This window comes from Rhincodon typus, chromosome 22, assembly GCF_021869965.1.
Source record: "Rhincodon typus isolate 14 chromosome 22, sRhiTyp1.1, whole genome shotgun sequence".
Taxonomy (NCBI): domain Eukaryota; kingdom Metazoa; phylum Chordata; class Chondrichthyes; order Orectolobiformes; family Rhincodontidae; genus Rhincodon; species Rhincodon typus.
Genome location: NC_063353.1, coordinates 16,222,537 through 16,236,922, shown reverse-complemented (window position 1 = coordinate 16,236,922; position 14,386 = coordinate 16,222,537). Strand labels below are relative to the sequence as shown.

The following is a 14,386-nucleotide window of genomic DNA, read 5'->3' as shown; positions in this document are numbered from 1 at the left end:
CTTCACAGATGCTGCCAGACCTGCTGAGCTTTTCCAGCAACTTCTGTTTTTGTTTCTGATTTACAGCATCCGCAGTTCTTTTGGTTTTTATTCATATACATTTTGCTTGACATTAAAAATCCTGCCGTATTGTTGAAACAGTACCATAATAAAGGGTGTACTTTGCCTTGTGAATTAATGTTCTCATGTATTAATTTTTATTATTTTAAGGGAAAGTTCTGGATAATGTAAGAGGCACTAACAGGTGCATCGCTGAAAGTGCATGTCCTTGTGAATACAGCGGACAGATTTATCCAGCTGGAGAGATCAGAAACACTTCGTGCCAGTCATGGTATGATTTTCAGTCCATTTACTATCTATTGCCTAAATGTGCCTGTATTTCTGTGGAACTACAGTTATTTTGTTGTTCATTCTTCTTTTCAATCACAGCACTTGTGAAAGTGGAAAATGGGCATGCTCTTACGGCAGCTGTCCTGGGAGATGTACCATTGAACAAGCAACATATTTTACAACATTCGATAACACCTTCTACAGTTTGGTCGGAGATTGTTCGTACTACGCAGTTTTAGTACGTGTGGCATATTAGCTGTTGTTCATTAAGTTTATAATGTTAAATCGATTTTAGTGATTTTCTTTAACCTTTTTCCCCTTTACAACAAAAACAGACAAATGACTGGAATATTGAGGTTGCGATCCATCAGTGTCAAGTAGCATTTAAGCAGACATGCTTGCAGCGTGTTACCCTAACTAAGAATCAGGTGAGAATTTATCAAGACCTTTCTCCTCATACTTCAATTCCATCATTATGATCACTAAAATGGGACATACCCGTATATATTTTTTTTCATAGACCAGCATTGTGTTCAACAATGATGGCGCTATATACTTAGATGGAAATGAAGTTGCAAGTCCCCTGAGAACAGGTAAAAAAGTGCTTAGTCCCATTTTATGAGATAAATGACTAAATGGTTAAAGTGAGTTAAACCTATACTTTTTCTATTCAACAGGAGAAGTAATAATATTTTGGCAATCCTCAAAGTTCATTCAAGTCGCAACAACATTTGGCCTGAAAATGCAAGTGCAGATTAATCCTGTTATGCAGCTTTACATCTCACTGTCTGAGGATGCGAAAGGAAGCACAAAAGGTTTGGCTCAGAAAGAGTTACTCGTTGATAAAAGACTCAGTTTTTTTTAAAACTCATTTCCAGTTTCAACCTCATGAGTTCCACGGTAATTGAAAGAGGGTTCAATGTTTTCCATGCTTACTCCATTCAGAGTATAAGATTTGATCATAAATAATAGTAAGTTAAGAAATTATATAAGCTATAGATAGAAAATAAGGTATAATTTACAACTTTCACCTCTTTTCTTTATGCTATAAGTTGTAACAGTTGCATTCCAAACCTTCTGAGCCTCTTCTCTCTTCCCCTTCTATCCTCTGTACTATGAATAGAGTAGTGAAGTTGCAGTTTGCTGCCACATGCTGCTCTCATCCAAAGATATAGCAGCTCTCACTGGTGATCCCACTCAGCCTCTGTTGGCCTTCGCCCATTCTCCATTCAGATGCTCTGCCCTCACTGGTTACTCTGTGTAAAGTCCATTTTGTGACCATTCCAACTGCTTTTACACTGTGTCCTGGTTTACCACAATGTTTGTGGGCAAGAGATTGGGATGTTATAAAGTGATTGCTCTATATAATATGATTACAATAAATGACTTTGCAAATAAGGTATGCAGTAATGCTGCCATGTTGAACACACATCGATGTAAACTGCCTTAATATATTGATAGTTCTGAAATTTAAACTCAATAATTTTGTTTCGTAAAGCTGCATGAGTCATATCTCCCAATTGAATATTGCAGAATCTTGAAAGCAGTCAGGGTGGATGTGGTGTAACTGCTCTCTTGTGATGACTTGTGTTGTTTGTTTCCCAGGTTTATGTGGCACCTTCAATGATGATGCAGATGATGACTTCCTTTCTGCACAGGGCATTGTGGAGAGTACACCCATTACTTTTGCTAACTCCTGGAAGACTGGGGACAGTTGTCCTGAACCAACAATACCTTCTCCTTGTGTCAGTTCAGAAAATGGTAATGGTCCATTACAATATTCCTTCTGACTAAAATAATAGCTAGTTTGCTTTGGAATTTGTTTTTAAACTAAGCCGTCAAAATAAATCATTTGAAATTCAAGCTTGGGAATGAGGTGATTCAGGAGAGTGCCCTTTCAACCGCTATCAGAATTTCAACCTGGTGCACCCAAATGGCAAGCTTTTTTCTGTGTTGACTACAATGAGGTTTTTTCTACAATGTTTCATTAATTTTGGGTTATTAAAGCATCATCTGCAAATAACAAACCCACAGCATAAGCTTGCTCACAATCCTTTATTCATTTCGCAATGACCATTAATATCATTAAAAGAGGATGGTTGATTTTGAATATGGAACCATTCAAATTTGGCCTGTGTAGGGTTGACATGCGGGTCAGTCATCATGGCATATTGTTGAGCCAAACTACTGTTTCCACTGATTATTAAATTGATAATAAGAAAACATAAACTCAAGGTGGTCACTAGAGCATATTGGGGGAAATCTGTAGGAATATTTTGGGTCAAAGAATTTAGTACTCAGGATACCTTCACATAAATAAAATTGAAGAGGAGGCAATCGAGTAATTAAGAGAAATTTGGATAAATAGCTGAATTTAAAAAAAAATAGACGACGGAAAAAGTCTCCCAATGCATTTGTCTTCTACAATGTTTATTAACTGACATTGGTAATGTTTCTGTAATAAATATGCTTTTTAAGCAACTCCGTGGAATTGACTCTTAGGTAGATAAGTAATAATTTCATCAAGGGTCTTTTGAATACAGAATTTATAAATTCCTTAAACTCACCTAACTAAGGAATTTTTAATTCTGCATTTGGGATATTCAAAAAACAATGATAAAATTATTACCTTATCTATCTAAGAATCAATTCCACAGAGTTCTTAAAAATGCATATTTCTTGGGCTCAACATAGAATTAATGGTACAATTTCTTGCTTTCTTGCTTATCAACTTGACAAGCATTTCTGCTGAAAAAGTTGAACTCCAAACTGGCATATTCTCTATGGAACAACTCTTTGTGAACAAGAGACATGAAAGCTTCTTTTAAAGTGAAAATAAGTAAGAAGACTCTATTTACATGTTCATGTTTGGATACAACCCTAATAACACTTTGAAACTTGATTACAGAAATCTACGCCAAGCTACATTGCTCCCACTTAAAAGATCCAGTAGGTGCATTCTCTGTTTGCCATTCGACAGTGGATTACATGAAATACTATCAAGTAAGAGTTCAATGTAAATTTTCTAAATTTTGTCAATTGTTATGGCTTAGTCAAAGCACTCTGGTGTCAGAAGATCATAGATGGGAGTCCCACTCCAGAGACCTCACCATATAATTTAGGTGCAGTACTGAGGGTGCTGTATTGTCAGGCATCATTAACCCTCTCAGGTGAACATAGAAGAACATGGGAATGGATCCTCATGGAGGCAGGAAGAATTCATAGGGGTGTGAAGTGGCGACAATGACCTGAATGTGGGATTCCTTAGTCCTATTTCCCGTTGTCACAAATGTCATCAGTGCAGGTTAAGGGTGTGAGCCAATATCCTGTTTCCCTAATTGGGCTGGCTCCATTGCGGGCATAGGCATGTTAATGATAGGCATGGCAGGATGTGGAGAAACACAGCTTAGAATGGAAGGTATGAAGTGCCCATGGAGTGGGTAGAGGGGCATAGTTTGGCATAGTGGTAATGAGCGGACATGAGATTTGCTGCGTGCAGGTTATGAAGGTTGGGGACATTAGATGGCAAGGATTGGGCATATGCATAGGGGGTGAGGGCTAAAGGGCCTTACTATTACAGGTGAGATGAATTTCTCTCAAATCGATGTGGGCCTTTTAGTCAACCTGCTTCTGTATCCAACAGCCCATGTGCTGCTTCTAAACTCTTTATGGGGATACAAGGCCAACTTGTGCTAACGCCCATCTTTCCCCAGAACGGAAATGCTGTCTTGGCAGGCACTTTCTCCCGGGGTAGGTGCACCATGCCAGGAAATATCCTGACTTCTGTTAACCAGCTTGAAGTTGAAAATCCAGCTCCTGGATTTCCTAATGGTCCTGGCCAACTGTTAGCCCTCAAATGGCATCACTAATGCACTTAGTCTGATAATTTATAGTATCATTTGTGAAATCTCACTGTGCAGAAAGTATTTGGTGCTCTTAACTAAATTACAGCAACACACTTAAATGGCTATAAAATACTTTTGGACATCCCAAATTAAAGAAGTGCTTTATAAATGCAAGTATTTGATTGCTTTGTTTCTAGTTAAAAATGATTCATAAAGTCTTGATAATTGTGATAATTGATGGAAAATCAATACACTGAAGTTTTTTTAAAATTTGATCAAGGGATGTGTGTGTCACTGGCTAGGCCAGCATTTATAGCCCATCCCTAATTGCCCTTGAGAATGTGATGATAAGTTGCCTTTCTGAACCGCTGCATTCTATGATATGTCACTACCCCGACAGTAATGTTGGAAAGTGGGTTAATGAATTGTGGTCAAGTGATATTGTTCCAGGTCAGCATGGTGTGGGGCTTGGAGGGAAACTTGCGGGTAGGTGGTGTTTTCATTTCACCTGCTGCCATTGACCTTCGAGATGGTAGAGACCGCACATTTGGAAGGTGCTGTCAAAGTGAAATAATGTTCCACAGTAAATTATTATGCAGTACATTTGATGTACTCTCTGTGTATTAATAAAGGATAAGGTGGCATGATGGCTCAGTGGTCAGCATTGCTGCCTGACAGTGCCAGGGACCCAGGTTCAATTTCACCCTCGGGTGACTGTCTGTGTGGAGTTTGCACATTCTCCCCGTGTCTGCCTGGGTTTCCTCCGGGTGCTCCGGTTTCCTCCCACAGTCCAAAGGTATGCAGGTTAGGTGGATTAGTCATGCAAAATTGCCCATAGTGTCTAGGAATGTGTCGGCTAGGTGGATTAGCCATGGGAAATGCAGGGTTACAGGGATAGGGTAGGGGGCGAGTCTGGTTGGGATGCTCTTCAGAGGGGCAGTGTGAACTTGGTGGGCCAAATGGCCTGCTTCCACACTGTAGGGATTTTATGATTCTATAATGAACAGAAGTTTATTGCAGAATAACTCATATAGAAATAACATATCAAAATCTACAAAACTGAACTACAGCCATGTATACTGTACGTTGTGATTGTAAATTAATAATGGTATTGTATTACACACATATTTCAAATAAAATATGATTATTTTAACAATTAGCTTTATTTGCTTAGATATGTGTAGCTGCCACCTGTGCCTGTGAGAACATCAACAACTGTCTGTGTGCAGGATTGGGAGCGTATGTTCATGAGTGTGCAGCTCATGGTGTCATCGTCAGAAACTGGAGGAAAGATATCTGCAGTATGCTATGATTTTGCTTTTTTTTTAGGAAAATAAAATACAGAAATTAAAAATACTGGGGCAGTTTGATCTTGGTGGATTGTCAATAAAGGTAGAATTGCTTTTATTATCTGCTTTATAATAGAGCTGTAAGGTTTTGTGGTCCAGCAGTAGCATCTCTGTCTTTGGGCTGAAAGGTCTGCCCCAGGGTGTGTCATAACATATCTGAACAGGTTGATTAAAATAACTATAATAAACCTGTATTCAATGGAACTGAATAGTGTGCAGCGTGTTTAATGAACAATTGCTATGATACTGACTGTCACACTCTCTAAAAGTTTTACATGTTTCAATGAGGTCACATCTCTTCTAAACTCCAGAGAATATGGACTTACTTTACTTAAAATCTCCACATTTTCTTAGCAATTTCCCTCCTGCTGATGTCAGACTAACTGACCTATTGTTCCCTGTTTTCTCTCCCCTTCCTTTTGTGGACAACTGGGTTGTATATTCTAGTATCTTGGGAAATCTGAAAGACATCAATGCATCCATCATATCTGCAACCACCTCTTTTATAAACCCTCAGCCATGGACCATCCATCCAGTGAAGATATCAGCCTTTATCTCTTCCAGTACTTTTTCTTTATTACTATTAATTTCTCTCTCTCATAAGAAACTCAATTTCCCTCAGTTTGTAGGATATTCTTTCTGCCCTTAGCTGTGAAGATAAACAAGAAACAAATTGCATAACATCGCTACCATTTTCTAATTCCTCATTATAATATCTTGTGTCTTTGACTTGGAAATACTCAGGTTCACTGTCACTAACCTCTTCCTTTCCACTGATAAAAGTGTTATATTTTTTCTAGATAAACCATGTGCCAACGCCCAGGTCTTTGAGAATGACATGAGGACCTGTAACCGCACCTGTCGATCATTATCCCGTTATGATTATACCTGTGATGTTGAGGACATACCAGTTTTTGGCTGTGGCTGTCCTGAGGGGAAATACATGGATAACTCTGGAGAATGTATTGATAAATCAGCGTGTTCTTGTTATATGGGTGATACAGTTATCAAAAAAGGACAAAGCATAACTCTGAATGGTAGAATCTGGTAAGTACATTGATCATATTCTGCAAACATTGAATAAGTAATTAATTAAATATATGTAAAAATGCAACCTTATTTTATTTTTATTCAGCACATGTGAAAATGGGAAACTTTCCTGTCCTGTAATTCCTACCACCACCCAGCCAGGTGAGCTGCTGCTTCCATTTCTTACAATGTCATCAGGAGGAATAGTGATTAAAAGTTCAATCAAAATTGATAATGATGGATTTTCTTTCTTAGGATGTCTGAATGGGAAGATTTATAATGATTGCACCAATAACATCTTCCGTGGAAAGAGCAAAGCAAAGACATGCAGAAGTCGAAATATCCCGTCTGTAAGTGACAATTAATCATTCAGCAATTTGTTGTTTTGTGGGCTTTAATTTTACATGACTATCATGCCAGTGAGAACTGATTTTGGATAGCACATCAATATGAAATAAGTAATGTGATGAGGAACAGTGACTGATGATTTGATTTCAATTGACAATCTGAGTGCACCTTAGGTATAGTCTCACATTAGAGCTTTGTAACTGGTACAAAACTGGTGGTTGTCTGCTAATTGCCCACAGGGCAGCTAAGAATCAGCTACATTGCTTTGTGTCTGGAGTATGTGTAGGCCAGAGCAGGTAAGGATGGCAGATGTATTTACCTGTAGGGCATTTTTTGTCTATTCATTTTGTGGGATGTGGCTGGCCAGCATTTCTTGCCCGTCCCTAGTTGCCCTTGAGAAGGTGGTGGTGAGCTGCCTTTTTGAACTGCTGCAGTTCACTTGCTGTGGGTTGACCCACAATGCCACCAGGGAGGGAATTCCAGGATTTTGACCCAGTGACATTCGTACATCAGATGGGTTTTTACAACAATTGACAATAGATACATAGTCACCATTAAGATGACATTTTATTCCAGATTCAAATGTCACTTTCTGCTATGGGGTGGTTCAAACTCACATCATCATCCTAGGTAACTGGATTACTACTGACATCACCATTAGACCAATATCTTCCCGTTCATCGGACTACCGTGGAAAATCGCAAACTTGACTTTCAATGTTGGTGGTGAACTGGCTTTCCAGTACTCTATATCCTAAAGGGGGCAAGGGTGGTCCTGGCAACTGGACCCAGGGCCGGGAAGTGGAGTCAGACTGGGGAGTGCAGCCAAGGAACAAAAACAAAGTTGCTGGAAGAGCTCAGCAGGTCTGGCAGCATCTGTGAAGGAGAAAACAAAGTTAACGTTTCGGGTCTGATGACACTTCCTCAGAACTGTGTAGCCAAGGAATGGGACTGAGTGCAATCCATGATGAACAGCAGGAACTGGAACTGCAACTGGTGAATACCTGACTAATCACTGAAACTGGGAAAAAACTGGGCATTATTTTTGAAGAGAGAAACAGAATTAATCATTTTGGAGAAGCAGGCAAAGAGACACATGGGAGGACTGAAGCAGATTCAGGAAGTGAGGAGGAAAATTGTCATAAGAGAAGGGCAGAGATTTGTGGTAAATGACTAGAGGTTTAGAGAGGTTTTAAGGAGGAATGTTTTCACCCAGAAAATAGTAGGTATCTGGAACTCACTGCCTGAAATTAGGTAGGAACCATCACAACATTCAAGATGTATTTTCATGGTTACTTGAAGTGCCATAGCATGCAATGCTATGGGCCAAATGCTGGAGAATGTGACTGGAGTAAATAAGTGCTTGCTGACCAGTGCAGACATGTTGGGCTGAAGGGCCTCTTTCCGCACTGTAAAACTCAATGACTCTCTGATTCTATCAGGAAGTGCTGCTTCTATGTGTGTCAGAGCAAACTGCAATCTGTCTCTGATGATCAAACATTGCACCATTAAGTAGCCGCAATATAACAACATAAGTAGAGTCATAGAGTCATACAAAACGGAAATAGGCCCTTCGAACTTGTCCATGCTGACCAGCTTTCCTAAATTGAACTAATCCCATTTTCCTGCATTTGACCTATATCTCTCTACACCTTTCCTAACCGTGCACCTGTCCAAATGTCTTTCAAATGTTGTAATTTTGCCTGCTTCTACGAGTTCCTCTGGCAAAGCATTCCACATTTGCACCACCCTCTGAGTGAAAAAGTTGTCCCTCAGATTGCTTTTAAATCTTTCCCCTTTCACCTTAAACCTATGCACTTGAGTTTTGGACTCTCCTACCCTAGGAGAAACACTTTGGATGTTCACCCTATTCATGCCCCTTATGATTTTGTAAACATCTATAAGGTTACCCTCAAACTCCTGCGCTGCAGAGAAAATGTCTCAGCCTATCCAGCCTCTCCTTATAACTCAAACCTTCCAGTCTCGGTAACATCCTTGTAAAATATTTTACAAATTCATTTTAATATGTAAATATTCTACATTGTTGCCTTGTTGTGCAAATTCAAATATATGCTAACAAACCTAACTTTTCAATACAGGTATAGATTTCTATTTTCATATTCCTGAAACAATATAATATTTAGCTTAGGGATAAGAATAATTGTGTAAAATTAATAATGATAAAGTCTTTGCAAATCTATGTTGTTTATTTCTCAATGAATTTAACACACCAAACTAAAAAAAAAAAATTGCTTCCTTTGCTAAAAGTCAAATAGTTGGTGTGTCCCTGGCTGTGTTTGTCCTGGTAATCTTGTGGAAGATGACACCGGAAGATGTATTGACCCTGAACAGTGTCCTTGTTTATTTGGAGGAGAAAGTCACAATTCTGGCGAAACAATCCAAAGGGACTGCAATAAATGGTGAGATTAAATAATTACCAGCATTAAAAGAAAAAGTCTACCCCTCTTGTTGGATTTTAGACCATGTTAATGTTGCAATTGTCCAGTGTCCTGGATTGAGCCTACATTGACATTTCCATGTTCCATTCAATCTGCTAGAATACCACTGTCAACAATTTTAAAATGATTTGCTTGTTGCTGGCCAATTTAACTGGTCTCTGGTGACTCTTTATTCATTGTAACGAATGTTTAAAATAATTTCAAAAGGCCAAGGAGATGAAATGTAAATAAGGATAAAGAACTTGGAGAAAATAAATTAAAGTAGGATATATATTTTGGTATAAATTTAAGGAAATCAAAACACTTAAGACTAACTTGAACAGCACGATCAAATTTCTGTACCTGATTGTTAGAAACATAATGAAGTACTGAAATAGCCATATATAGTCCTTCTCAAGGGCAATGGAGATGGGGAAACAAAGACTGCCTTTGCCAACACTGCTCAGATCCCTTGAAAGGATAAAAGAAAAGCTTGTATCATAGGGATTGGAGAAATATGATTTAATCCAGGATTCAAAATGCAAAAATACAACATTGCAGAGAAAACTAACAATGGTAAAAGAGGATGAGGGGTAATTTTATATTTACAGGATTGGTTGGGTGCCATGGTATATTCCTGCAGGACAGCAAAACAGGTGGTTGTATAAAGGGCTTATAAACCTGGTACACAGGGATGTCTGAAATCAACAGTTTTGAGAATAACTGAAATAAGTTCTTGTTACGTTTAGTGCTGAGGTGACACTCTGGTACTACTAGGAATGTAAGCAAACTTCATTAAATTTGGATTTGGAGGGTTGGTGGACTACTTTCTTATTTGAATTTATCTCATTCCTTTAAACACCAGAGTGTACATGCATAAACAGTTGTAACAATGCAGTTTTAGATCTTATACTCCCTTCCTAACGCCACATGGATTGCAGCAAGTCAAAAAGACTACTCACTACCACCTTAAGGGCAACTGGGATCTGCAATAAATGCTGCAGTGACTAGGCAGTGACATCCAAATCCTGTGAATGGATAAACAAACGCACATCATTTAACAAATTGAAGTACATAGCTAAAACACACCAAGCAACATTGCTCCGATTTAAAAGACCTACATGCCCCTTGCCCCAGTTACATTGTGTCAATTAATTCTAAAGCATTTCTCATAAACACTCATGATCAGATAAAGATTCTCTAGATTATTGAAGACATCACTGAGTTTTACTTTAAGGTACTGGATCATTCTTTTCATATGTGGAGATATCTATTCTCAGTATACTCCTTCCAATGCTTGGGATTTACAGGTCATCTCATCATGGCCAAGATCAGACTCTGTATTTTAAGTCAGAATGATTATTCTCATTTAATTAGTGTTGGTCCTGCATGCTGCTCAGGACAGTATATTAACTCTTTTGATAATGACATACTTTGTCCAATATGTCTACTTTTAGCTCTGTGCTGTCAAGTGTTATAAATTATTTGGATGCATCGCTCAGGATTGGCTTTTCGTTTCTTGGGACTCACATTGGTTAAAATAGTACTTGATGTTATTAAAATAAATTAATTAATACCCTTCTGTACACAGCATACTTAAGGATTTTGGTGCAAATTTATAATAGTGTTTATAAATAATGTTAATACTGTGCAGCAGAAAATGATTCAGGTTTTTGAGAAGATTTGTAGCTCGGGTTGTGGATGAGGTTGTAAGCTTGCTCGCCGAGCCGATGGGTTTGGTTGCAAATGTTTCATCACCCTGCTAGGTAACATTTGTCTGTGCACCTCTGGTGAAGTGTTGGTGTTCTGTCTCGCTTGTTATTTATATGTCTCGGTTTTCTGGGGTGGTTGGCATCACTTCTGGTTCTGTTTCTCAGTAGTTTGTATATTGGGTCCAGTTCAATGTGTTTGTTGATGAAGTTCTGGTTGGAATGCCAGGCCTCCAGGAATTCCCTGGCATATCTCTGTTTGGCTTGTGCGATTATGGATGTGTTGTCCCAGTTGAAATTGTGTCCCTCATTGTCTCTGTCTCTGTCTCTGTGTATTGAGACCAATGAGAACTGGTCGTGTTTCTTGGTGGCTAGTTGGTGTTTGTGTATCCTTATTGTCAGCTTTCTTCCAGTTTGGAACTTATAATGTTTCTCACAGTCCTTGCATGGTATTTTGTATATTACGTTAGTTTTATTGGTTGTGGGTATGGGATCCTTTATGTTCGTCAGTAGCTGTCGCAGGGTGGTTGTTGGTAACGTAATATACAAAATACCATGCAAGGACTGAGAGAAACATTGCATAGGCCAAACTGGAAGAAAACTGACAGTAAGGATACATGAACACCAACTAGCCACCAAGAGTTACGACCAATTCTCACTGATCTCAGTACACACAGACAAAGAAGGACACAAATTTGACTGGGGCAACACATCCATAATAGCACAAACCAAACAGAGACATGCCAGGGAATTCCTGGAGGTCTGGCATTCCAACCGCAACTCCATCAAATAACACATTGGACTGGACCTGATATACAAACCACTGAGAAACAGAACCGGAAGTGATGCCAACCATCCCAGCAAACCGAAGCATATAAGTAACAAGTGGGACAGAACACCAACGCTTCACCGGAGGCGCACTGACGATGCTACCTAGCAGGGGGACGAAATGTCTGCAACCAAACTCACCGGCTCGGCGAGCAAGTCTACAACTAGAAAATGATTCACTTTGTGAATTAAATCCTTAAACATTTGTCTTTAGAACAAAAACGGAGCCATTGTTCTGTTTTGCTTACTAATTTTGTCACTATTCAGCGATACAGTCCTGGAAAATTAACAAAGCATAAAAGCATATTATACGTTTGGGTGAAATAACATTGTGTGATGTATGGATATTTGCCTAATTGAGAAATATGATTCATACTTTTCAAATAATAAAATAAATCTAGAAATTTGGGTTGGAGCAGCCATCAGAAGTAGAGCTCTCATCTGCTGATAGAGAGGTTCTTTGTGGTTACAATGGTCAAGATTAGAACAGCAATGTTTTTAACAACGTATTTTTCTTGCAGTCTATTTTATGTGTGTTCTCCAGCCTAAGTAAGATCCTTACCAGAGAGCTATTGAGTAGGAAAGTAATTTAAATTGTAAGCATTCAAAGGTAGAATTACTCAGGATTAATTTGAATTTCCCTCATTTGCAACAACAACCACAACTCGCATTAATATAAAACATTTAACAGCACAAAACACATCATAGCGAGAGATTAGTTTGTCATACCTTTTGTATCAGCATCTGAATTGCATTCCCTCTGTATAAACATTTGAATTGCATTCCCTTTGTATAAACATCTGAATTGCATTATGGAACAATATTACTTGTGTTTTATATTGCAGCACTTGTCGAGCTGGAGTATGGCATTGTACCTCTAATCCATGTCCAAAGACCTGTCAGGTCCATGGAGACGGTCAATATCTAACCTTTGATGGAAAGAGATATATGTTTGATGGCAACTGTGAATATATTTTTGCTGAGGTAACTGGACAAGAGCAAATGGTGTCCCTGAAAATGCTGTCTTTGTAGTTTACTGTATTCAATCGGGTGGGATTTCTGAATTTCTTCTAAATCAGTTGATATAGATTTCATGTGGGATTTTTGTAGACTCCTATGTCTTATGAAGCAGTAATATATATAGTAGGCACACACAGATATCCCTGTGCTTCAAATCCTAGTGGAGAATGAATTACTTTTTATTTCTCCAAGTTATATCATTTATTATTCATATTTTCTCATCCTTCAATTCATGCCGAACAATTCCCCACCTTTCCCTTTTTGACTTCTGGATAAAGAAGACGAATTAAACATGTGTCATTCAGCTATTTGTGTTCACCCTTTGCCAGTAAATCAAAACTGAATGACAGTAATGCAGCATGGAATGGAATGAGTTTGGATTATGATAAAAGACAGCTTTCTGTGTGTTAGGTTGCTCCCATTCTTTCTCAAAACATTAATCCAACCATCTGCCTTTCCCTCTTTCCGTTATTACCACCTATTTTGCCATCACCATCCATTTAATTGCACTTCCACTGCAGTTGATTTCTCTTTCCTCTTCCCATTTACTTTGTATTTTTCTTGTTTTCTTTCGCTGCTGTCATTTGCCACTGCCGTACACTTCATTTTCTCCTCCCCACCTCCAGCAAATCTGCTTCCCCCTCCTTCTACTGTATTCTATCCTCTTCCCTCCAGTCTTCTTGCCTTGATTTGCTATATGCACATTCTGTCATCTAATTTACTACAATTGTATTTATCCTGGTAGTTAATGCACTGGACAGGTCTCACTGCTTTTTCTGCGATCTCTGTGGCTATCTTTCTAGATGGTAGACCTGATCCTACTTCAATGTGTTAAATCCAGCCTTACTGGGCATTCTAGTAAAATGCAGTGTCCAGTGTACCTGCTGCCTTCCCACCCACCCGTGACCTGTTCCCATTTTACCTGGCGGCAGTAGAGGGTTCAGTTTTAATGTATTACCCAGCACAGTCCTGGACCTTGGAATTTGCCAGTCTGCCACAATTGGTCAAGGACAACTCCTTGTATTAGAAGATCAACAAGTTTCAGGCAGACCAGAGAACCACTCACCGAGTTAATGGACCTCCAGTCTTAGCGTGCATCCTAGGGTACTGCCCATACAGCATATTCCTGCATTACTGAGCAGCTCAGGATGAACCTTGACAAAAAAACCCCCACTGCATCTCTCTCTAGATCTCCTCCTTTGCAAAGGCACATTCCAGAAGGAGGTGTATGATGGGCTTTTCACCACAGCTGCCATTTTGAGGGCAGTGTGCAGTGGCAGGGGCAGCTTGAACATGCATGAATGCCCTTCTCATCAGCAGTCAAGCTACATCTTGGTGCTTGTTAGAAAGGGTACTTTGGCAGGTTTCATTGAGTAAGCCTGCATTGGATTGGGCAGGGTGGGGGTGGTAACAGCAACCACTTTTGGGGATGCCTTCCACCGATGGAGGCACCCTTTTTCATGATCATATTCCCCAATTTACCTTACACTC

General features: G+C 39.2%; 1 protein-coding gene across 1 annotated transcript in view; it reads left to right on the top strand.

The window, feature by feature from the left end:
• The window catches only part of LOC109921514 (mucin-2-like), a 94,435-nt gene that overhangs the window by 12,973 nt on the left and 67,076 nt on the right, over positions 1 to 14,386 (top strand). The window contains exons 8-18 of the mRNA XM_048610582.1: positions 211 to 331; positions 430 to 568; positions 666 to 758; positions 851 to 923; positions 1,008 to 1,145; positions 1,936 to 2,091; positions 6,325 to 6,571; positions 6,660 to 6,715; positions 6,809 to 6,903; positions 9,169 to 9,320; positions 12,721 to 12,859. Coding sequence (XP_048466539.1) covers positions 211 to 331; positions 430 to 568; positions 666 to 758; positions 851 to 923; positions 1,008 to 1,145; positions 1,936 to 2,091; positions 6,325 to 6,571; positions 6,660 to 6,715; positions 6,809 to 6,903; positions 9,169 to 9,320; positions 12,721 to 12,859 — 1,409 coding nt within the window. The remainder of the gene's footprint in view (positions 1 to 210; positions 332 to 429; positions 569 to 665; positions 759 to 850; positions 924 to 1,007; positions 1,146 to 1,935; positions 2,092 to 6,324; positions 6,572 to 6,659; positions 6,716 to 6,808; positions 6,904 to 9,168; positions 9,321 to 12,720; positions 12,860 to 14,386) is intronic.